The sequence below is a fragment of the Mchenga conophoros genome, linkage group LG16, assembly GCF_057382185.1.
Source record: "Mchenga conophoros isolate Kocher_MC1m ecotype Shallow Benthic linkage group LG16, M_conophoros_male_GT1.1, whole genome shotgun sequence".
NCBI classification, from domain to species: Eukaryota; Metazoa; Chordata; class Actinopteri; order Cichliformes; family Cichlidae; genus Mchenga; species Mchenga conophoros.
The window spans coordinates 4217914-4243380 of NC_140541.1; the positions used below are offsets into that span (position 1 = coordinate 4217914).

At 42.3% G+C, this 25467-nt stretch overlaps 1 protein-coding gene across 1 annotated transcript; it reads left to right on the forward strand.

Annotated features, from left to right (window-relative positions):
- The first annotated feature begins 18865 nt into the window (after positions 1-18865).
- Positions 18866-22870, forward strand: en1a (engrailed homeobox 1a). Its single transcript, XM_085249035.1, has 2 exons — positions 18866-19621; positions 21432-22870. Exons 1-2 carry the CDS (start codon positions 19066-19068, stop codon positions 21749-21751), a joined length of 876 nt encoding a protein of 291 aa, XP_085105161.1. The 5' UTR covers positions 18866-19065; the 3' UTR covers positions 21752-22870.
- The last annotated feature ends 2597 nt before the right edge of the window (positions 22871-25467 follow it).

Here is a 25467-nt window from a genome sequence, read left to right on the forward strand (position 1 = left end):
CCCCCTCTCCCCTCTCTCCTCCACGGTCTCACTGAACTCTGTCACACACACTCACACACACACACTCTCTGACTCACTCACTGGCCTGCACCAGTTACCAGTCACTTTGTGGAGCATTGGACTGCCATTACCTCATAAGACTTTGTTGTTACACTATCTCATACCGTACATTACCAAATATCCATTTGCACTATTTGCCTATTTGCACTACTCTGCCTGGTTTGCACTCAATGTCATTTACCCTTATATTGTATATTGTATAGCTTTCTTGTTATATGTAAAATTGTATTTATTTATTTAATTTTTTTTACTTTAAAATATTTTACTTGCATTTTTAATCACTCTTATATTTAAATGTTCATTTTCTATTTTATCTAGGGATTGAGAGTAACGTAGTTTCTATTCTCTGTATGTCCTGTACATGTGGCAGAATTGACAATAAAGTTGACTTTGACTTGACTTGACTTTGATCTGTCTGTCAGTCTCTTTCTGCCTTCTCATCTTACTCTTGAACAAGATCCCATGAAACTTAGACTTCTCCTGGAGCAGCCAATCATCCCACAGTAGGCACTTGTGGCAGAGGTGTGGTCCCTGGCTCAGCTGCAGGGGAGAGATGGTGCAGTGAGTTTGAGGGGGCGGTGCCAGCTGAGGCCACAGGTCGTGATGATCTGTGAAGTGAAGCCAGAGACCGGAGCGAGAGGAGGGTGTGTGCTGAGGCCCGTCTGCAAAGTTGGTGAATTGGGTGTTGAACAGAGAGACACTGCATGTGTGAAACCACAATAAACACTTCCAAACGTGAACACAACAACAGTGTGTTGGGTCCGTCTGTAGAAGTTTTGGGGATATCTTTGTTATGACCATTGCTGGAGTTGTTACTCAAAAAGGTCATTATTACTCTTATTACACAGAACACTTTTCTTAAAAGTATTGCAGTACGTTACTTAATTACTACTCATTACATTGCTTTCATGTTACTCTGTAAAATAGCTGAAACACTCTGTCTCATAATCGCTATTTAACAAAATAAATTTGGGGCTACAACTGGCACACCAACACAAAACCCTGATGAGGACACACATTTCTAAGATCTTTCTCTTAGTAGAATACAAAGCTAACCGCACAAAGCAAAGATGAAAACCAGCACAAAAAAGCGATCACCACAGTGATCCTGCTTTAGAAACATGAACAGATAAGAAGGGAGGCTGCAGCCTGACTGCTCATCTGCTTGTTACCTGTTGAAATTAAGGGTTTGGCTGCTCACTCAGCTTTCACACTGGGTTCTTGGCTAGCTTAGCGTTAGCATGCTGTCTTGGCAGATGCTTGCAAAGAAGTTATGTTAGTGGCATAATGCGGTTGCCTCTGTCCCAGCTGCAGTTTTCCGCTTGTGTTTTTGTTACACAAAACGACGAGATAAATGGTGATGTCTGGACTGCATAGCTATTCCCTGTAAACTGAAAACAAACTGAAATCAGCTGATTGTAGGGCGAGTGTATAAATGGATAAGCAGGATTGATAGGCAGGCAGACTAAGAATTCCAAGACTGCTGGGAACTGGTTTTCTACAAGGAACAGTTTTTGATTCCCTAGCGATACTGAGTGATAGCAACATCAGGAAGAAATATACCAAGGGCTGAAAGAAGAACTCGAGAAGATGTGGCGGGTAAAGACAACAGCAGTTCTCGTGGTAATTGGAGCATTCAAGGGTTAGGGTTAGGAGGGCCAGTACGTTACTGCAGTCTACAGACCCAAACACAGAAACAGCTGAATGAATTTCTCACAAGCTTTATTTAAAACTATAAACAAAGGTTTAAACACAAGAAGGGATTTGTGATGTGGCGATCTAATGTGTAGTGAGAGCAACAGCTTTAAACAAGGAGACGGACTCGTGCCGTGATGACCTTAGCGTGCTGTGAACTGTGAACAGAGGAGAAGGTAATTACCATACCATAGAGTATTTATATAGCACTTTAAAAACAACACATGGCCGACCAAAGTGCTGTACAGCAGAAATATTAAAAAAATACATTTATAAGAAATACAATAAATAATAATTAGCGGGTACATGAAAAGCAGCCAGGAAGGAATAGAGGTTAAGGGGTTGCTTACTTGGCAGGTTGAGCTGTTAAAGCTTGGAGGACAAGGTGAAGGTCCGGGTGGTGTGGACAGGAGAGTGCAGTGATGACGGGCTGACCTGAGTTGCAGGAGGGCAGGCAGGTGTGTGGTGAAGAGATCTTTCCAGAGAGACAGACTGTGGAGTGAATCCAGTTAGTGATGACCAGCATCCAAGAGAAGGACGAGCAGATCAGTGGCACGATGAGGAAACTCTAGCACAAAGAGGAGGTAAGTACTCCATCTTGGTCATGGAACATGGAAAAGAGAAAAACTGTTACCAACATGGGTAATTTGGTGAATTGTCCCAGAAGAGACAGCTCATAAATACCCTCCCACAGATTGCCAGGGATTAGTCTCAGGTGAGTCGAGAATAGTTCAGACAATGATGGCTCTACCAGGGGTGGACACGGGAAAACATGGCCGCCTGGGGCGCTCCTCAGCCCTTTTCTAGGTGGGTGGCGGGATTGCCCCAGCAGTGGTCCTCCTTGAGCTTTCATGCTCTGGGGGGCCTCTGGATGTCTGAGGCCAGGATCTCCTTCATGTCCTGGGAGGGCAGGGCTATAGCTCCCCACTACTATTAGACGCTTACAAGGAGAAACTTTATGAATACAAGTCCGCCCACACACACAGGTGTACACACGAGCGTTCACACAGGTGTAAAAACAGGTACTCACAGACACACTTTCTTGGTTGGCTGCTGCCTCTATACATATCCTTAGTCCTGTATGCTGCTCAGTAACCTTCAATATCTATTATTTACTGTTTCTTAAGCTTATCAATCAATCAATCAATCAATCAATCAATCAATCAATCAATCAATCAATCAATCTTTATTTATAAAGCACTTTTCATACAGAAATGTAGCACATGGTTAAAAGCAGCCCACCCCACATCGCCCTCCAACTCACTCCCCACACTCTCATTAACATAAATGATCATGGATACATCCCCCCCCCCCCCCCCCCCCCCCGCACACACACACACACACTTAAAGAGTAAAATTGGGCTGGGCACACATGAGCCAGGTGAGGAAACACTATCACAGGGAGCCGTCTGCACCGGGAGCCGGTCACAGACCGCAGCCACCAGGCTGGGCACACAGCCGGAGGGAGGCAAAGAAGCCCCCCAGCCAGGCTGAGAGGACCCCCAGAGCCCCAGCAGCCACGGTCGGTCACAGCCCCGGTGCAGAGAGCCCCCTCCGAGGAAACACTGGAGATATGACCTAATAAGAATATATACAGGATAAAAAGATAAAGTAAATAAGAATGGGATACAGTATAAATCTAAATAGAGTAAGAAGACAAAAAATGAATAAGAATAAAATAAATAAATATTAGGTAAAACCTAAATTGATAATATAAATAGAATAACAGGATAGAATAAATAAGCATAAAATAAATAAACGCTAAGTAAAAGCTAAATTAAAAAGGTGGGTCTTGAGCCTGTTCTTAAAAACATGTACGTTCTCTGCGGCCCTGAGCTCCTCCGGCAGGCTGTTCCACAGACGAGGACCATACCACTGAAAAGCTGCCTCTCCGTGAGTATGTGTCCTGACTTTAGGGACAATCAAAAGGCCAGTACCAGAGGACCTCAGGGTCCGCGAGGGTTCGTATGGTAAAAGCAGATCTGAGAGATAAGAAGGCCCAAGACCATTAAGACATTTGAAAACCAATAAAAGAACTTTAAAATCGATCCTGAAACACACGGGGAGCCAATGCAGCGATTCTAAAACCGGTGTAATGTGGGCCCACCCTCTGGTCTTCGTCAGCACACGAGCTGCCGAGTTTTGTAAATGTTGTAAAGTTGAAATATTCTTCTTAGGAAGACCAGAGAGCAGGGCATTACAGTAATCAGTGCGACTGGTAATAAAAGCATGCATCAACATCTCTGTGTTGGCCCGAGAGAGAATAGGGCGGACTCTGGCTATATTTTTTAGATGATAAAATCCAATTTTAGTTACATGTTTAATATGTGGGATAAAACCAAGCTCAGAGTCAAAAATAACACCCAGGTTTTTCACTTGTAGCGAAGGACATAGTGAAAATGCCTCTAATTTAGACAAGAGTTTCTCTCTCTGAGCCTCAGGACCGACAATTAAAACTTCAGTTTTGTCCTGGTTAAGCTGTAAAAAGTTTTCTGCCATCCAAGATCTTATATCCAAGATACAGTTAAAAAGGGCATCCATTGGTCTGGTGTCATCAGGAGACACAGAGATGTACAGCTGAGTGTCATCAGCGTAACTGTGGAAGTTCACTCCATGCCTCCTGATGACACCGCCGAGAGGGAGCATATACAAATTAAAAAGTACAGGGCCTAGAACCGACCCTTGGGACACACCTCATGTCCTTCTATGGATCTTAGAGGAGCATGTATCCGTACTCACCATAAAAGTTCTGTCAGAGAGACAGGAAGTGAACCAGTTGTGTACAGCACCAGAGAGGCCCACCATGTGTTTCAGTCTGTTTAAAAGAACAGCGTGGTCTACTGTATCAAAGGCTGCGCTTAGATCCAGTAGCACCAGGACTGAGAGCTTTTGGGCGTCCCAGTTACATCTAAGATCATTTAAAACCTTTAGGAGAGCCGTCTCTGTGCTGTGGTTCACCCTAAATCCAGACTGGAATATCTCCAGGATCTGTCTATCATTCAGAAAATCATTAATCTGAGTAAAAACAAGTTTTTCTAAGATTTTACTTAAAAATGGTAAGTTGGATACAGGTCTGTAGTTATTAAAATCATTACAATCCAAATTGCTCTTCTTCAGAAGGGGCCTCACCACCGCCGTTTTAAAGGCAGCAGGGAAGACACCCAACTGAAGAGAGCAATTCATCATGTTTAAAAGCTCAGCTTCAAAAAATCCATAAAGTGTTTTAAAGAGTGAAGAGGGGATTGGATCTAAAAGACATGTGGTGGTTCTCAGCATTAACCAGGACAAAGCTGTCCAGTGTCTCCTCAGGTACAATCGAGCCCTCAGATGTGTTTAATCATATCACGAGAAGATAAAATATCAGCTCTGATGGCGCTGACTTTTCCCCTGAAGTGGTCTGCAAACTGCTCACAGAGCGAGTCTGTGGGCTTCTTTGGGAGCTGTTACAATCAGGGTTAAATAAATGATCTATGGTGGAAAAGGTGGGAAAAGAGGACCTTGTCGGTTGTTGCTGTGGTTTCTCTAGTGTCTTATTTGGTTTTTGCTTGTTTTTTGTCGGCAGGTGATCAAGCAGATTTTCACTGTCTTTTCTCTTTCTATCCCTCTTCTCCTCTATTTTATTTCTTTAACTCTCCTTCTGTTAACTCTCTGTCCAACTTCTCTTTTCTTCTTCTTTCTCTTTCCTGTCCCCTGGTCCTGTCTGTTGTGATTGCAATAACTTAAAATATATAATATATATAATAATAACAAAGATAAACTATGACAGTCAAGTGGACCAGCATACAAAAAGGCATAATGGTTTACATGGGAAAATAAACCTGTTGGGCATTTTTCTTGGCTTTCAGACAATAATTCTGATTGCTACAGTGATGGAGGGCAAAATAAAATGTTTGGACACACCTTCTCATTTAACCCTTGTGTGGTGTTCATATTTTTGTTACTCAGCCAGTGTTCATGGGTCTGGTGGACCCGCTAGAGTTTTGGCCTTCCAAATTAACACTATCAAACAATTTTATGTTAAATTACTCAACAGATATTTACTTCATCCCAATTACAAGCCATATGAACAGCAAAAATGGTTAATTTTTTCCCTTTACCTTTGTTAGATCACATTTATGAATTAATGTGCTTCTCGTTTTTTTTGGGGTTTTTTTATAAAATGTTATAAAAAATGAATAAGTTATAATCAAGTGGAGTGAGTGGAAATACACAACATATTTACACGTGAAGCAATATGTTTCACAACTAAATGGGATCAGCTGCTCATCAATGGTGACATTAGGCCCAGGGATGTAAAACAGGGGGAGGTGGTGCACACACTTATTCCACACTGTCCTGATGGCAGCTAGCTTGTCTCTCTGCCGTCGAGCTGGTCTGTCGTCTCGGTTATCAAAACGGATAATCCTGGAAATTTTGTGGAAGTTTTCCAGAGACATTGATGCACGGAAAGGTTCGTGCCGGTTTCTGCATCCCACAGGGATTCTGTCGATTCCCTTTGGACCTGAAAACTCCTGCAAGGATAAGAAGCCCAAAGTAGGCCTTTGGGGTTCTTAGATGAATTTGGTCCATCTACTTCCACCTCTCTCCAAAAACACACCTTCCTTCTAGATTACTGCAATCCAGAATAATTTTCTGGATGGAATCTGGGATGAAAAGCTCAAATGAAGACTTGATGTCCTGCACATGAGTAACTGTCAGTCGTGTTGGCCCTGGCTTATCACAGTAACAGCTCTGCAGGGTGGCTCATTTCTTGGGCAAGAAGACCATTCAATGTCACCAGTTATTGACATCCATATTTCTTCACTTGCTGTCTGGTGGGCTTGTTCTGGTCCTGGAGCTGGCTGCAGATGGGGTACTCGTCTTCGTTTTGTTACTAAATGATGCTCAACTTCATCCTGTTCTTCAAAGTCACTGTCAGACTCTGAATTTTCAGAAATGTGAAATGTTCTGAAACCTCTTTGTCAACATCATCATCCGAAGCTCCTCTCTCTTCCAAAATCAATTGGATGGCCCTCGCAGCAGATAATCTTTTGCCATCTTGATCAGTTGTGATAAGGAACCACACTGGCAAAGTCTTATTTATAGTATTATGCCCCTAATTTGCAGGTGGGACAGGGTATGAGAAAATAAAATTTGGATCCCTCAAGAAAGAGGGTAAAATGTGCGGGAATGTCAGAGCAGACGGTGTTGATAGTTGAATTTTCAACAATGTTGCAACTTTGTGCGGGAGCAGGAGGGGAAGAAAACACTATCAGCAGCACCAGAAAGGAGGAAGACAGAGTATGGGAACACAGGACCTACACTTTCAACACTTTTATTAGACCTGGGTCCAGTGGACCCGAACACCTTGTATGTAATGTAAATGCGTGGGGGGAGGTACAGCATTCGGTCATTGAAAATTAGTTCAGATTTATGTTCTTCAGAGAAAATAAGCCAAAGCCAATGAATTTCAGGTTGAAAAAATAATTAATTGTTTAATTTTTCTTTTGAGAAAAACTGAAAACAGGTCTCACAGACCCGAACACCATACAAGGGTTAATAGTTTTTCTTTATTTTTACTACTTTCTACATCGTAAATGCAAACTGACGATATCAAATATATGAAGCAAGATATATTTAATTATGTAGCAAAGAAAAAAAAGATAAATAACTCTAAATATGTTTTATACTTCAGATTCCTGAGATTAGCCGCCCTTTGCTATGTTTTTTTTTTTTTTTTGCCTGTCCCATTTGGCTCTTTTGCCATCAGAATTGTTGTCTAAAGGCAAAGAAAGATGCCCAACGGATTTACTTTACCAAATTGACCATCCCAGCCTTGCCGTAATGGTCCATTTGATTCACCTTTTATTGTTTATTTTATTTTCACTTACTGAATACGGGACAGACTTGACTGGGGGAAAGAAGGGGAGAAAGAAAGAGGGAAAGAGAAACAGCTGAGAAGAGGGACGGGGGAGAAGGGCAAAAAACAAAAACCAACAGAATGAGCAGAAAAAAAAAGAAAAAGAAAAAAAATGCATATATCGATCACCTGGATCACCTGCTGAGAAAGAAAACAAGCAGAAGAGAACAAGAGTAATAGAATAAACAACATCACAATGATATATGGGAATATGACAGTAAATACTAAATGTTAAACATTATTGTGCAGCACATAAGATCAACAGAACACAGTGTGCTTTGAGGTAGGAGCCAAAAAGGGTGTAGTTTGTGGGTGTGATCACCCGTGTGTACACCTGTGAGCATGGACGCGCTTGTTTTTTTAAAAGGTTCCTTCATGTAATGATCTGCTAGAGGGTGTGGGGGGGCCACAGCCCCGTCCTCCAGGGCATGAAGCAGGTATGGAGGAGATCAAAACTCCAGACATCCAGAGGCCCCCAGAACACAAGAGACCAAGGAAGACCAACAGAGGGGCAGCTGCGCCACTGTCCCAGAAAGAGCTGAGGAGAGTCCCAGATGAGGGCTCACTCAGCAGCCGCGGAGCAGAAGCCAGGGGGAGTTGCAGTGACGCGCCTGTGAGCTCCGCCGGCAGCCAGCCGTGCCTGAGTGACCGAGCCCCAGGCCGAGAGGCCGGGGGCACCCCACCTCAGAAGTGGCCCGAGCGAGCCCCAGGCTCCAGGCCCCGATAAGCGGCCGCCAAGGAGTGAGCCGGTGTGTACCTGGACGCCCATCCCCAGACACAAAGAACCACCAACGCACCGATGTCTGAGGGGGTCCGCCACTGGCAGGGGAAGTGGTGGTAGGGGGAGATAGACCTCCAAACCTTGGAGGGCCTGAGGTGTCCCCAGAGAGGTGGCGTCTGATACCCAACCTGACATATAGACACAGACATACAGGCACACACAGACACAAACATCCATTCCCACCCTCATGCTCTCATATGCACTTACTCCACACTCAACCAACGTGGAGACAGACATAAAGAGACGCTGTACACACGATCACACTCCCCAAGCGTACTCTACAAACCGGGTCTAGGTGCCCCCGCCCCTGGAGGGGGGAACTGCACCCAGACCCAGGTGGTGTTACCCTTTTCCCTGCGGTGGGGGGAGGCAGACCGCCCCGACTCCGCAGCAGCAGGGAGGCCCCACACTCCAGACCGCAGTCGGACAGCCAACTCCTCCTCCTAGCCCCCCCCGCTCCAGCAGGCCGCAGAGAACGGGGGTGAGAGAAGACTCCAAACCTCCCTCCACCCGCTCATTGTAGTGTTGATGCATGTGTGTTCTAAGGTGCATTTAAAACCCAGGAGGGCATGGAGCTACCTGCCAGAGAGCAGCAGGTAAGCGCATGGTCCCTCCTGCTAGCCCTCTGGGGGTAGCCTCCTCTGCACCCTGGTGACATACCCCTACTCCAAGGTCCTGCATGTGTGGGTGGTTGTGGTGGAGCGGGAAGAGGGAGGCAGCTGGAGATGGGGAGGGAAGGAAGGGAGGGGCAAGTGACCCCACCCTGGGGCCAGCTCCCCCGCTGACCCCAGTAGGCACCCCCATACTCCGCGACCCGCCAGGGAAAGGGGGCCCAGGCCCATCCAGACCGGGGCCCAGTGGAGCAGCGCCTCCCGGGCCCTGTGGGGCCGGGAGGCGCTGCTGCACAGTCCACAGTGCACAGTCCACAGTGCACAGTCCACCCTGCTGCACAGTCCACCCAACCCCACCACAGAGAAAACTGCACCCACCCCACCATCCACTCATCTTCCAGACTACATAAGACAATAAACACCCAGGCTGAGATCTTCCTCCACCTCTCCTGTATCTCCCCCTCCTGCAGAGGGAGCTCCCGAAGAGAGGAAAGCTCCTGCAAGATGTGACAATCTCCGCCACCAGTTGAAGAGACCCCCAGGTGGCTCGATGCACCGGCGGCACCCTGCTCCAGGGCTGGGCCCCCATGCACCCACCCACCCACCCACAACCCCGGCAACACACCAACCAGGACCCAAGCCCCCGAGGCCCGGCCCGGGCCCCAGCCCAGAGACGGTGCCCCCCCAGAACCTCACGCCCACCCAGGGGCAGACAGGCTACCAGGTCAGTAACCCATGTCCGTCAGCACAGACCCTCCCCTAGCCCTAACCGAACATGACCGCTACCCCGGGTTGAGCCCCCCAAGGAAGATGCCTCCGGGGAACCCCCCGATGCTCTAAGCCTGTCCCTACCCCCACACCAATCACAACAGTGAAGGCGGGACCAAACTATGACCCCCCACCCCCACTAGGTGATGGAGCTGATCAAAGGAGCCCAGAGCAATTGATCTGATGTGGTGGCAGAGGCTGTATCAAGACTAATGTAATCTAATAGATAATTTCTATATTGGTTAGAATTAAGATTATTTTTATTTTTCCAGTTCATGAGGACTGTTTTCTTGGCTATGCATAGGGCAGTGAAAACCATATGGGCTATATTCTTTTCTGAAGTGACATTATCTAAGCTGCCCAGTAAACACACTAAGGGGGAAGTTGGAATGTTACATTTCAGACACTTCGATAAGTCTTCACATATCTCGCGCCAAAACTTCTGAACTGGTGGACAGAACCAAAGAGCGTGGATATAATTGTCCGGTGAATTGGTTTGGCAGTGTGAGCAGTTGTTGGTAGACGTAAAGCCCATCTTGAACATCCGATGACCTGTATAGTGCACTCTATGTAATATTTTGTATTGAATTAATTGAAGACTGGGATTTCTAATTAGATGAAAGGTTTTTAAGCAAATCTGAGACCAGAAGTTTAGGTCTAAGTTAACTGATAAATCCGCTTCCCATTTTGCAATAGGAAGTGATATTGATTCATCTGTTTTAGAAAGCATTCTGTATATTTTGGATAGTAATTTGGGGGTTTTAAGAGTAAGAAATTGAACCACACTTGGTGGTGTTTGTAGTTCAACTTGACCCGGTTTAAATTTCTTTTTTACTATGGATTTAATTTGTTGATATTCTAAAAATCTTTTCTTGTTGATCCCATATTGTGTAACTAGTCCGTCAAATGAAATAAATTCTGTTCCTTCTAGTATATGTTCTAAATATTTGATTCCTTTATCACTCCAATCTGAAAAGTTTATCATATTATTGTTTTGTAATATGTCAGGGTTGTTCCAGATAGGTGTACGTTTGCATGGGATTAATGAAGACGCCGTCAATTTTAGAAACTCCCACCATGCTGTCAGAGAAGAGCTGATGTTGATGCTTTTGAAGCATTCATGTCGTTGGATGTTTGAGCTGATAAATGGTAGGTCTGAGATCTCTAGATTATTGCAGAGTGCTTGTTCTACATCTAGCCAAGGTTCATCTAAGAGGGTATGTTTTAGCCATCCTGAGATAAACTGAAGCCTGTTGGCTAAGAAGTAGTGCTGAAAGTTAGGCAGTTCTAGTCCTCCTTTATCCTTGGTCTTTTGTAGTGTTTTTAAGCTTATACGTGGGGGTTTATTTTTCCAAAGGAATTTGGACATACATGAATCTAGAGATCTGAACCAATCTTGTGGCGGTTTAGTTGGGATCATTGAGAATAAATAATTTATTTTTGGTAAGACCATCATTTTTATAGCGGCAACCCTTCCCATGAGTGATATGGGTAGACATTTCCATCGAGCCAGATCGCCTTCTACTGTCTTTAAAAGTAGGATATGGTTTAATTTAGTCAGATCTGCAAGCTTGGGAGAAACATTAATACCTAAATATTTTATATTTCCCGATTGTAGTGGTGTAGAAGAGGAATTATGGAAGGAGCAATTAATCGGTAGGACTGTAGATTTTGACCAGTTAATTGAGTAATCTGATATTCTTGCAAAAGAGTTTATCAATTCAATCACCCCAGAGAAAGAGTGTTACTCTTTCTCCAAAATTCACAAACCAATATGGTTTGTGAATTTTGGAGAAAGAGTAACACATCATCCGCATAAAGGCTGATTTTATGTTCCACGTTCTTGCATTTTATGCCCTTAATTACTGAATTCTGTCTAATTGCTGGTGCTAGTGGTTCAATAAAAATTGCAAACAGTGAAGGGGAGAGTGGGCCTCCCTGCCTGGTGCCCCTCAAGAGACAGAAGCTGGAGGATGTCTGGTCATTTGTTCTAACACAAGCTGTTGGGGAATTATATAATATTTTTAACCAGTTTATGAAAGAGGATCCAAAACCACATTTGTGTAAAGTTGCAAATAGAAATTTCCAGTTAACTCTGTCGAATGCTTTTTCTGCGTCTAAAGAGAATATTGTAGTTTCTAGGTTTTTACTGTATGAGTAGTCTATCAAATTAAGTAATCTACGTGTATTTGTTGATGAGTGCCTACTGTTAAGGTTCAAAATATTGGGGATGGACACCAGAGGAAAAACCCACAATAACAACACTGGTCCGGTCGGGTTGAGTCAAACGATGATTTAATGATCACACACATGGGAGATGGACATTGTATGCAGACAGTCTCAGATCTCGTCTCAAAAAACACATCACCATAGTTTTATGAAATCAGGGTATTAGAACGCCCCTTCATGCGTAGTGACAGGTGCAATACAATCAATGTTGACAATTTTATTTAACACAAAGAATAACATTGTCTCCTTCCCGAGGGCAGACGCTGACTGCCCCCGTCTCCTGGAACCGTCTGTACCCTGCTAAGACACAACATGGCAACTACAAGGACTCTTTCATTTACTCAGACCATCAGTGTGTATTGCTCTAAATCAAGTATATAATATTAAATGAATATTGCTGGATCAGCTACTTCTATTTAAAACATATTAAAACATGACTAAGCACAAAATCACCAAGAATAACATCTTATAAGTGCTGTGTAAGCGCGTGCGGCCTTCCAAGCTCAAAGCCTTTGCCCTCCATAGATCAGCCAGACTCGCGCTGGCTGTAGCTTTTAACCGTTAATTAACTTGAGCACAACTCTAGAATAAGCGACAAACTGCAATGTGTATGGAATGATCATGGTTACATCTGCAATGGAAAATCATGTTATTATTCTAGTACCTGCAAGGAAAAAGATCAAACTGAAATTATAGCCATCACTGTAAATGCAAAAGATAATGTAAGGTCAAAAACTTCAATTTATGTTTAATGCAAAGCTGGTTATATACTTCTAATGAACTAATAATGCCATATTAAAATAATGAATGAAAATGAGAAAAACATCCCCTCCTTATTTTACACTACCTTTCATGAAACCAGTTTGGTCAGGATGAATTAAGAGGGGGGTTATTTTCTCCAGTCTCTTTGAGAGAGCTTTGCAGATTATTTTAAGGTCTACATTTATAAGGGATATTGGACGATAGCTTGAGGGATATACAGGGTCTTTGCCTGGTTTTAGCAGGAGATTAATGTTTGCAGAATTCATATTTGATGGAAGTCTGCCCTTTTCTTTAATTTCCAACAACGTTCTGTAGAAAACTGGTGCTAGAATCGACCAGAATTCTTTGTAGAATTCTGCAGGAAAGCCGTCTGGACCTGGAGCCTTATTATTGGGCATACTTATCAGGGCTTCCTGGAGTTCACCTGGTGTCAGTGGTGAATCCAGTGCCATTGCTTGAGTGTCCAATAATTTTGGAAGAGTTATGTTGTCCAAAAACTGATCAATTTCTTTTTTAGATGGGTTTATTTGTGGTGAATACAACGTTTTATAGAAATCCCTGAAAATGTTGTTTATTTGTATCGGTTCATATAATGTGTTCCCAGATGAATCTTGAACAGCACATATAGTTGTTTTTTCTTTATTTATTTTTAGCTGGTTTGCTAGAAATTGACCGGATTTATTACCATGTTCATAATTTTGTAGGCGTAGTCTTTGTACTAAGAATTTTGTTTTTTTATCAATTATCTCATTTAATTCTAGTTTTGTTTTGCGTATTTTGTTCAATGTTTCCTGATCTTGGTGGGACGCGTAGGCTTCTTCTAGTGATTTGATGTTTTTTTCTAATTCCTGAATATTTTTGTTTTCTTTTTTCTTTTTATGTGATGAGAAAGAAATTATTTTACCTCTCATCACAGCTTTCCCTGCTTCCCATAGAACAGAAGCTGATGTTTCGGGAGTGTCATTAAAGTTCAAATATGAAGTCCACTCTTTTTTAAAATATTTAATAAAGTCTTCATCTTTAAGTAGTGATATATTAAATCTCCAGTTTTTTCTTGGCGTAGTATTATTCTTGTGCATTAGTGTTAAAGATACAGGACCATGATCGCTGACAGCTATAGGGTGAATCTCAGTGTCTGAAATGTCGTTCAGCAGTGAGCTGCTGACCAAAAAATAATCCAGACGAGAGTAGGAGTGATGGACATGTGAGAAAAAAGTATATTCCTTACTGGTGGGGTGAAGGGAGCGCCATGCATCGCAAAGACCAAAGTCGCTCATATACTGTTTGATTATATTTGTGGACTGCCAATTACGCTGAGTTCCCGCTGTATTGAGCCTATCCATGTCTTCATTTAGTCCAAGGTTGAGGTCGCCTCCAAGAACAAGTGTGCCATCTAAGTGTTCAGAGAGTGCACTGAAAAAACCGTGAAAGAATGAGGGATCATCAACATTTGGACCATATACACTTGCAATACATAGCTTTTTATCACGTATAGATAGTTTAATGATTAAGAATCTGCCCTCTGGATCTATAACTGTATCGAGTACTGTGAAATTAATATTTTTATGTATTAAAATTGCTACTCCCCTTTGTCTAGAATTATAACAAGCTGAGAACACATTAGGAAACTCAGGTGTTTTAAGTTCATTCGAACCTCTAAGAGGTCTGTGGGTCTCTTGTAAAAGGACAACATCTGCCTGTAGTTTTTTGAGTTGGTTAAATATTTTTAACCTCTTTAACCGCCCTTTGCTATGTTGATAGCGCTGCAAACCCTCGGCCTTCTCTCAGTGAGCTTCATGATGAAATGGTTGAAATGGTTTCACCTCACAGGTGAGCCTGTCAGGGTTCATTGGTGGAGTTTGTTGCCTTCTTAATGACGTTGGGACCATCAGTTGTGTTGTGCAGCAGTCAGGTTGGTGCACAGCTGACAGGCCTGTTTGACAACTGTTAGAATTCATATTACGGCGAGAACCAATCAGCTGAGTAAAGAGAAACAACAGCCCATCATTGCTTTAAGAACTGAAGGTCAGTCAGTCGGAAAACTGCTAAAACTTTGAATGTGTCCCCAAGTGCAGTCGCAAAACCCATCAAGACCACAATGAAACTGTCTGACATGAGGATGCCCCAGGAAAGGAAGACCAGGAGTCCCTCTGCTGCTGAGGATAAATACATCTGAGTCACCAGCCTCAGAAGGCACATTTTAACAGCAGCTCAGATCAGAGTCCAGATAAGGGATGGACATTAGACCAGTGGAAATCGGTGCTTTGGTCTGATGAGTCCACATTTGAGATCTTTGGTCCCACCTGTTCTGTGTGACGCAGACACATTTGAATATTTGTCCAAAATTGAAGGCACACTGAACCAGCATTGCTACCACAGCGTCCTCCAGCAACATGTCATCCCATATGGTTTTTAGTTGAACCATTATTTATTTTTCAACAGGACATTGACCCCAAACACATGTGCTTGGGGTCACCTGAGGTTCACCTCCAGGCTGTGTCAGGGCTATTTAACCAAGAAGGAGAGTGATGGAGTGCTGCGCCAAATGGCCTGGCCTCCACAGTTTGGGATGAGATGGACCACAGAGTGAAGGCAAAAGGTCAGACAAGTGCTCAGCATCTCTGAGAACTCCTTCGCGATTTCTACCTCATGAAGCTCATCGAGAGAATGCTAAGTATGTGCAAATAGGTAAGCAAATGGTGGCTATTTTAAAAAATCTAAAACGTGTTTTGAGTTATTTTACACTTTTTACTTTACCACGTAATGTCATACGTAATCATTCAGTGAGAATCTACAATGTAAATAGTCATAAAAATAAAATAAAAACCCCATTAAATGAAAATGTGCATCCAAACTTTTCACTGGTAGTGTACACACACACACACACACACACACAGTCTCCTCTTGCCCTGTGATTATTTGTCATGTAAACAGGAGGAGATCAAACCATTAACCTTCCAGTTGTTAGATGGCATACTGCCTGAGCTACAGCCATCCCAGTGTACGCACTACAATAAAGAGACATAAAGATTTTAAAACATCAAGTACAGACAGTGGCTGCAGTGGATATTTTCCTTGTTTTTAACACTGGGTTTCACTTAAACACTTTTTTGTTTTCACGTTTACCTGGAGCTGGCTGATGGACCAGTAACAGAATGAGCATCCACAGCCCACAGACACCACATATTGTTGAAACGACCCTATCTGACAGCAGACTATTAGCAGGTAGACCAACTGTCTATAACTGCCCACAGTTTTCCTACCAGCTAACACCCCTGAACTAGAATTTAGTATAAGATGTCAGGAGATGTAAACACCGAGAAACGGGACAAAATAGCTATTAAAAAGGAACGGCAGTGGTTCGAGAGACCTGCTGTACCCATCACCAACCACTAGGTGTCGCCCTGATATAATTTTTTTCCGTGGACTGCTGAAATGTTTCTGCTTCAAAGATAGAGACTTATTTCAGTAGTAACATTAAAATCACAATAATTAAAAAAAACAGTGAAAGTGTGTGTGTGTGTGTGTGTGTGTGTGTGTGTGTGTGTGTGTGTGTGTGTGTGTGTGTGTGTCACGCTGTAAATTAAGAATTCCTCTTGGCATTACTGCTAAATGTTTCCCCCAACAAATTTCAATAAAAATGTCATTCTCCTTTGTTTCTAACTGCTACAATGTTTTTAGATCGTTTGCCATGAAATTAAAGGTAAATTATAGTTTTAAAAAGACAGCTCCCTGAGGTTTCCTATACACGTGATTTTATTATTATTAATATTGGTGTTGTGGTTGTTAATAACAATAATAATAAGAACAATAATAACAGCCGAACATCGTACTTTTTTAATGTCCTGAGGTCTGACCGCCTGCTCCACTGTCCCGCTGTACAGGTTCAGAGACACCGGTGGGTGATCCGTGATACTTCCTTAGCGGATTATATAAAAACGGGTTTTCGCTTTTTGTAGTTTTAATGTTTCTTTTGATTTTGAGTTTAAATAGCAGCTCTAAGCAGATTATTGTGAAGCTAAAATCATGTACAAGTATATGTTTAATCAGGTGCAGCACAGATATCATTATTACCAGTTTATCAAATTAAACGCATTTCTTTTTTAGTCGATTTAAAAAAAAATAGAACTCAAAAATGAAAACACAGAAGTTCGGATTGTTTTCTTTCTTTTTAGCCAAACTGTATTTTTGTTACAGTTAGCAGATTATGTCATAGATACGTCAACGAATAAAATCTAAACATGCGTCTGTTCTTTTTGTGTTCATATAGATTCATTCGTTTTCATGTCCGTTCAACTCCGAGGGTTCTTGCGTTATTGCGTTTTCTGAGCCTGTCTCTTTCTGCAGTGTCACAATCATATTACTAAACCTTAAACTAGAGGATAAGGGAATTATTAGGAATCACAGGTCTGTGCGGAAAACAAGCAGCTCTAAATCATAACGCTTACTGACTGACGGAGATGAAAGCCAGAGATAAAGCAAATGATCGCAGCAGTAATGTAACTGTGAATGTTCAATGTAAAACATTTTCAATAATCAATATATAAAAATACGACTCATCATAGCTTGTTATAATAAGGCTTGTTATAACAACCAAATTATTATAACGATTATGAATTGCAAAATGATTCATAAACATTTTATAGTCGACGACATAGAGCCGAGTGAAGCGCTGTATTAGTTATTATCGGTATATTTAATGACACGACTGCTATGAAGTTTACTCCTTATCCTACTAAAGGAACGAAGAAAAGGCAATAAGTAGTCAAGTTAAAGGAGACACAGGGTCTGGTTTGTAATCACACTATCAGTGTTTTTCTGTTGATAAAACCACAGCCTATTGGAGAATTGCTGCAGGAAGACTAAAGCCAATTAGGGCATCTTAGAATGTAAAACATTACATATCATTATTGTTATTATTAGTATTATTATTACTTCGTATAAGACATATAATCAGGCTTCATTTAATATGAATTATACCAATTAAGTTGTCCCTTCACACAACCTCTCAGTATTCCGCTGCACAGCAGCTTTTCTATTAACATCTTGGCAGGCGGCGTGCCTGTCTATTATGCGCATTTCTGGTATTCTATCGGCCCACTTTGCTCACACTTTGATGAAGTGTTTGGCAAGGCGACGTTGACGGAGACTTTGAAAGGCTTTTCTCTTGCAGCCAGGTGATGAACGTCCGGCCCATCAGGCGGAATAAAAAATAATTAAAACCTATAAATTATCCCTCGGCAGCTCCTCTCTCTCAGAAAGAGATAAGAGCGCGCTATTTCAGCGAAAACAACACGCGCTAACAATGGCCAGAAAGAAGGGGAAACAGCAGGTATGTGCGTGTGTTTTGATAGGTGGTGGTATCTAACCTGCAGCTGTGCGCAGTTAGATACCACCATTCAGAGCGAACGGGCGCATATGAAGATGTAGAAGGCGTGCGCTTTGGTTTGGATAAAACATGCTTGTAAGTGGGGAAGCAAACCCCCAAATGTCATCCTATCTATTTACGCTACGGCCCAATTAAAAGCATTTTTGTGTGCAGTCGTGGCTCACGGTTTAACTGGGTCTGAGGCCCGCCTGTGTCTGTACAGGTCAAAGTAAAGTAGACGTGCGCAGTTGAATTTCATACAAAAACCAGCAGTAAACAGCCAGTATTCTTCCGTTCATCAGCTGTATAGATGTAACAGTACACCGTAACGAGACTGAAGGCGAGGAGCAGCGATAATCTCTTGTTTGGTTTCTCTGTGAAGCCTGCTCCCTGCGCCACAGCTCTCCACTTGGCTCAGAGACTCATGACATTATTGGACGTCGTCACACTCTGTTCCAAAGTGTCCCGGTCGGTGATTGGCCCGATACGTTTCATGCGCCTCTAGTTGTGTGTGTGTGTGTGTGTGTGTGTGTGTGTGTGTGTGTGTGTGTGTGTGTGTGTGTGTGTGTGTGTGTGTATGTGTGTGTGTGTGTGTGTGTGTGTGTGTGGACTTTGTGAAGAGTGTCACACAGCGGTGAAAAGCTCTGGGTGTGTGGGAGTAGTGTGCAACAGCGACCACAGTCAGTCTTATAGTAAATCAACGACCATGACCCTCTGGAGCGCCTTTGCGCAGGGAGGATGCCCACAGTTTCCGAATAATGACAACAACCAGCACCATTCCGGTGAGAAAATAACTATGTTTTAGTTAGTAGTCATAATTTGGATACAAAATAAACTCACGCAGTGGAAGTGGATTAAGAGAACAGAAACCAGGTTCTTCAGAGAAGCACCGATGGAGGAGCAGCGGGATCTTAACAGCTCGGATAACAGCGAGGGGGAGAGCGTTTCCCCGTCTCCCAGCCTGCCCTCCCCGCCTATATTGCCTCTACAGGTCGCCCAACAGGCCCACAGAACCACCAACTTTTTCATTGACAACATTTTGAGACCGGACTTTGGCTGCAAGAAGGAGCACGGCCTTGGCCTGCGGGAGAGGGCGCAGACATCCGGTCGGGAGCGCGTCCACCCGGCGATCAGCAGGCCGAGTCTTCCAGGGACGCCGTGCCAGGACTCCAACTGCAGTACTGACAGTAGTTCGTCCTCTGCCTCCTCCGCTTCTTTGGCAAGTCCCAAAAAAAGCAACGTTAGCGGCGGAGGAGCCGCAGCCGCTCCCTCTACCGGTAACGGCCATGGCGTAAAAGCAGAGGGGAGAACTGGCACTGGGACCGGGGAAAATACCTCGTCTTCGCTGGTGGTGCTGAACGGCACCGCGGCGCCCACACCGGAGACGCAGCCACTGCTCTGGCCTGCCTGGGTTTACTGCACCCGATACTCGGACAGGCCCTCATCTGGTAAGGCAGTAGATTCGTGAAGAAATGCAACTGTGACCGTGCATAACTGAGGATTATTTCCACCCTAAACTCACTTAACATTTTATTCATCAAGACTTTTTTTAAACGTTAATATTCAACAGTTTCCATGCAACAAACGAAGAACAATTTTTCTAATAAAGTAAAGCACGAAATAAAGTTTTAGAACATTTTCAGACCGTTTAAATGTTCTCAAAAAATGAAGCTGCACTGACTCGACTCAAATCTAATATCAAACCAAATCGTTTATTGGTTAGCAATACACTATTGGATATATGTTATTATAATGTTTGTATTGCCGCTTTGATTTATTTTTAAATCGTCTCAGGATTTCATGCCGCTCGACGCAGCACCACAATAATAAAAAAAAACTCGATAAAGACAGAAAACAGTTTAAAATGCTGGTTCATGTATTTATTTATTTCGGTTCAAAAATAATATATATTTTACATTTATATATTTTGGGATGAAAATATAAAATTGTTCACTACACATCTGTAACACTTTGGTGTGTTTGACGTGGAGGTTTTCTGTGAATTTCTGTTTGTTTAAAGTTTCACTTGCAAAATAAAAAAATGATTAAATAAATAATCCTAAAAGCTATTTTAATTTAAATTCACGCGCATCAAAAAGCACAACCAGTGCTCGTGCGGCCTGTAAAAACTTCTCCCCGTTTTAGTCATAAACGGTATTTAGTCTTGTTAGATTTCCATAAGCAGTCGCTCAGCGTTGATCCTGGAGGATTAGAATTGTGTAGCTGACAACGGAACATATTTGACACTTTGGCTGATTCCAGGAGATATTGTCTTTCCACAAAAACCGGTGATGGCGTGTAATAGCTCCTGTGACCCGGTGTGTGAGCTGCCATCAGTAAGGTGGAATAAAACACAAAGGAACTGAAGGTAAATAAAGTCTTACAGCCTCGCGAGCCTGTTCGTCTTTACAGAGGACATTTTGAATTTATTAAGCGCGTGCTTAAATTTTTGCTAAAGAAACTATGCAGATGTAAATAGCTAGAAGACACGTGCACGTTCATTAATATATATTTGCGTGTGTGTGTGTGTGTGTGTGTGTGTGTGTGTGTGTGTGTGTGTGTGTGTGTGTGTGTGAGCCATATTATTTGTGACGTGGACTTCAGTATTTCAAAGCCAAACAAGTAAAGACATTTATTAATATTTTAAAAAGTCAATCGTACACCAGTCACTACACCAGAGGATTGTTCAAACCATAGTCTTTGTGCGGCATCTTGTTAATGAATTTAACTTTGTTCAGTGTGAACTGAAGCTTTCTGTTCCAACTGGCATTATTTGTTTTTGTCGTTTAAAAAGAAAAAGAGAAAAAGCAGTAAACGCGTGCTGTTCTATGCACACCATGATCTGGGCGGCCGAATATTCTAAAACATTAAAAAAAAAAAGGAAATCTTATTGTCGAATATTTAGATGACAGATTATTGTGTGAAAAACACCTAAACGTACGTGTGTTCGCAATGATGTCAGACAGGGGCTCAGGCTGCTGTAGTCATCCGTGTAGGCAGTAATCAGGAGTGTGTAAACGCGCTGATACTCTGAAGACACCACCACACAGACACGTGCCGCATAACGTTATTCTGTAAATTAAATAAAGAAATAATAATAATAATAATAATAATAACTATTATTAGTAGTAGTAGTATCTGTCATGTATCCATAGCTTGCAGGCTGGATTACTTAGAACTCCAGCTTTGTTAGCGCGCTGTTGTTTTGCGCACGCTGCATATTTATGTTTCCGCTCTCTTCTTTCGCCCCTACTGCAGGCCCAAGGACACGGAAACTGAAAAAGTCAAAAAGCGGCAAAGAGGACAAACGGCCACGCACGGCCTTCACGGCCGAGCAGCTGCAGAGACTGAAGACAGAGTTCCAAGTGAATCGCTACATCACGGAGCAGCGGCGCCAGTCTCTGGCCCAGGAGCTCAACCTCAACGAGTCCCAGATCAAAATATGGTTTCAGAACAAAAGGGCCAAGATCAAAAAGGCCAGTGGCTTCAAGAACGGGCTGGCCCTTCAGCTGATGGCGCAGGGACTTTACAACCATTCCACCACCACCATCCAGGAGGACAAGGAGGACAGCGACTGATGAACACGACTTCCTGCTTACACTCACGCTGTACATTGTAAATAATAATATCTAATTTAACGTGGAGGATGGGGGACCGAGCTAGTGTCCTCTTCCTCGTCTCCTCCTCTTCAGAAGTGACTCTAGAGCAGAAGATTCGAGCAGACTGACCTGCCACCGCCAAACCAAAGATTTTATTGAGAAATAGACACTTTCAGAAACGTTAATAAGCAGCAGCACCCTTGATGTTAGACTGAAGTGTACCCTCACCCATCCATTCCTCCTCACAGCCATAACAGGCGCACACCAGCTGATGTTCTGGGGCATTTTTACTTTACTAATGGTAGTTGCTTTCGTTCTGGAACGCGCTGCTGACCACTTCCAATAGCCATACGAGTACTTTACTAATCCTGCGGTCAGTTTGAATAAGGTTCAACACACAGTTTGAGTACCAAATGTGAACAACGTGGTTCTGTCATTTCAAAAGACACAAGAAATCCCTTTGAATTTGTTAGGAACGTCTCATGCAATCTGTTACAGTGAAAACACATGTGGGATCTGATCTAAATAGAGGATTCTGTATGATGCCCTTTGAGAAACCACACGGAAAATATAAAAACAGTATTATAAATAATAACTTAAAATTGTAATTGCTGAGAGAAAGCCTCGATAAAAGCCCATCGTTAATATTTTGTTAATATTTTATTGGTACAGCAGCACATAAAACGTGTTGTGGTCCTTTTCACTTTCAGACATACACGCTAAAACTGAAACAACAACGCCTTCACACAAACACAACATCTGCAGCTTTGCCACACTCTCTGTTTTTGTGCCACTTCTTTTATCTAATCGGCCGATCAATAAAAAGAAATAAACAAACGAACAAAGAAATTTAAAATCAAATCAAATGAACGTGTGAGCTGTACTGCATTTTCATAACGTCACCGTGTGTGTGTGCACCTGCAGCGGTTTCTTAGTCGAAATTGTGTAATTGTGTTTTCTGAGCTTAATGTCTCTTAAACGGACCCAAGGATTACTACAGCGCTTCTGTGCGTCATTTCCTCTGGTGCAAAGCGGCCTGAGACACTCGGCAAACAGCATCGCACTATTTGAAATACATCTTGAAATACATTATGTACAATTTCAAATAAACACTTTTATATTGGAACTGACCCAGTTGTATGTGTGTGTGTGTGTGTGTGTGTGTGTGTGTGTGTGTGTGTGTGTGTGTGTGTGTGTGTGTGTGTAACTGAATATTCAATTAATAAAATAAAATGGAGGTGAGGCTGTCTGCGGAGAAGCTGGGGGTAAGGGGACGTCGCAGCTCATTGGTTCAAGTGAGTGGGGACAACTGAATCCATATTCATAGGTCTTTGGAAAGGAGGTGAATTTACACTGCAAGACGCATCGCTATCACGCCGTTCAAAGCGTTACAGAGCATGAAATTGCCTCTCCGTCTTTCTGTGATCACCCATTTCATCAGCCGGCTCTCTGCACAGCCTTAAACAAAAATACCAAGGTGCTGAAGGTAAACGCAGTGTGAGTCCGCCTGTGTGTGTGTCTCCGAGAGACAACCAGCAAATCGACAGGTCAAGGCACGGCCTACAAGCAACACTAAAATAACACAGAAAGGCACAAATCAAGCAGGTGAGAGAGGGAGGGCGTATCTGATTTTTTTTTTTCATGCAAATGGTTAAAAATTATAAAAGAAAATGAATATTTCAATTCATATTCCCTACATTTAATTAGTTGGTGCGTTTCTTTATCATTTGAGCAGCCTGATCGGGTTTTACTAAATACAATCCATGTAAAACCAAAAACACTCGAATAATCTTTGGTTTGGTTTGTTTTTAGATAAATTCTTTCTTGTATTATTTTTGGAGTATATTTAAAAATCACGAAATAAAGAAACTGTAAAGTTTTCTCGTTTTTATACAAGCTACATTTACAGACTATCGCTCCAGATGATTTCTTTCACAAGATAAAAAGTGTGTTTGTTTAAAATAAATAAATGTAACCTTCGGCCGGCATAATCTCTTTCTTCACTCTCCATCCAGCTATTGTTTTCATCCAAAGAAATGTGTTCTTCATTCTATCAGCTAAGTAGAACAGATAAATGACCTCCGGTTAATCTGACAAGTAAAATGAACCATAATCCCTTTTTGTTTGGAGGAAAGGGGGCTTTGTTAGACCTTAGAGAAATATATAAACATAAACACCTTAGATCTGCGTTATCAGCTACTGATAGAAGTCCACTGTGTAATTAGTTTGGACTAAATTAAACAGAATGAGTATCTTGGAGAGGAAACCAGTTATTTCCTGTAGCCTGGAGGTCATCTGTCATCTGGAGCTTCATAGTTAACCTATGGTTGCCTCTTGCAGAGCCTGTCCAATGAAAGCACTCCTTACTCCTTATAAAAGAAAAAAAAGAAAGAAAGCAGAGGGTAACAGCAGGCTGAGATCAATTTGTCAAAATCAAACGTAGATGTTGTGACAAGTTGTATGGCCCTCTGCCTGTACCTGTTTTCTTCCACTCTTCTGCTGTTGCTGCTGCCAGCCTCAGAGGAAGAGGAGGGGAAGAGGATTCTTATACAGGCCTTTGGAATATCTATACCTATGTGTGTGTGTGTGTGTGTGTGTGTGTGTGTGTGTGTGTGAGGGAGACTGGTAAAGATGCAGTGACTGAAGAGTGCAACCAAACAGCTGGTCCTGCGGCTACAGGAACAGCTTTCATTTACATGCAAATGAAGGTAATAAAGAAAGACTCCCTGCTGATATAGAACTTTATGAATGTATATTATTAGTACTGTTGTTGTTACTGTCATCATCATCATCATCATTATTACTATTATTGTTGTTGTTGTTGTTGTTGTTAATAATAATAATAATAATAATAATAATAATAATAATATTAACTTTTCTTGAATAGAACAGTAGGAATCTTTGATAATCTGCTCTGTGAGCAGCAAAAAAAATTGAAAGTCCTCATTTCTTAGAACAAAAAGTGCACACAGCAAACCCAAAACTTCAAAAAAATGGAAAATTCCAAATCAGCAGATTGATGTAAACACCTGCTATGATCCCGTGGTAATTAAAGAACTTAATTACATTTCAAGTCATAAAATGATCAAATTTAAAACCTTCTTAGTAAACAAAAAACTTTCTTGAGGAAGTGACTGAAGAAAAGAAAAGGTGTTAACAAGTGATACATTAAATTTGAACACACGTGGATTACCATGGTGTCTAATTTATTTGAATTTACAGGAATGCAATTCATGGCCAACATTTTTTGTGCTGAAATTCAAAATCTTCACATTAAAATTTGGGGAAAAATCCCCCACACGGTTATACCAACACACATGCAAAGGCTTTATGTATGTGTCTCAACACAAACATACACAGTGGTGTGCAGACTTGAACTCTGCATGTCTCTCTCTGTCTACAGTCTGTCAACAAGTGAACTGTGAGAGCCAGCAAAACAGTTGTGGCACAAATGGCCACGGTTGTTTTATCATGGGTGAGTAACAAAAGTGGCATTGAGTTGTACAGGCCTCCCACACTGTTACTGAACACTCTGTGTGTGCGTGTGTGTGTGTGTGTGTGTGTGTGTGTGTGTGTGTGTGTGTGTGTGTGTGTGTGTGTGCGTGCTAAGATCCATAACTCATACATGGATTAACTGTTGGATGTTAGATGTATGTGTGCATGTGTGTGCCCATCTGCCAGGAAGAATTTGTTCG

What these genes read in the sequence shown, in the direction of transcription:
- en1a (XM_085249035.1), top strand. Translation starts at nt 19,066, where the DNA reads ATGGAGGAGCAGCGGGATCTTAACAGCTCGGATAACAGCGAGGGGGAG. An exon ending in CTCGGACAGGCCCTCATCTG is followed by an intron (nt 19,622 to 21,431) that starts GTAAGGCAGTAG and finishes CCCCTACTGCAG; the next exon opens with GCCCAAGGACACGGAAACTG.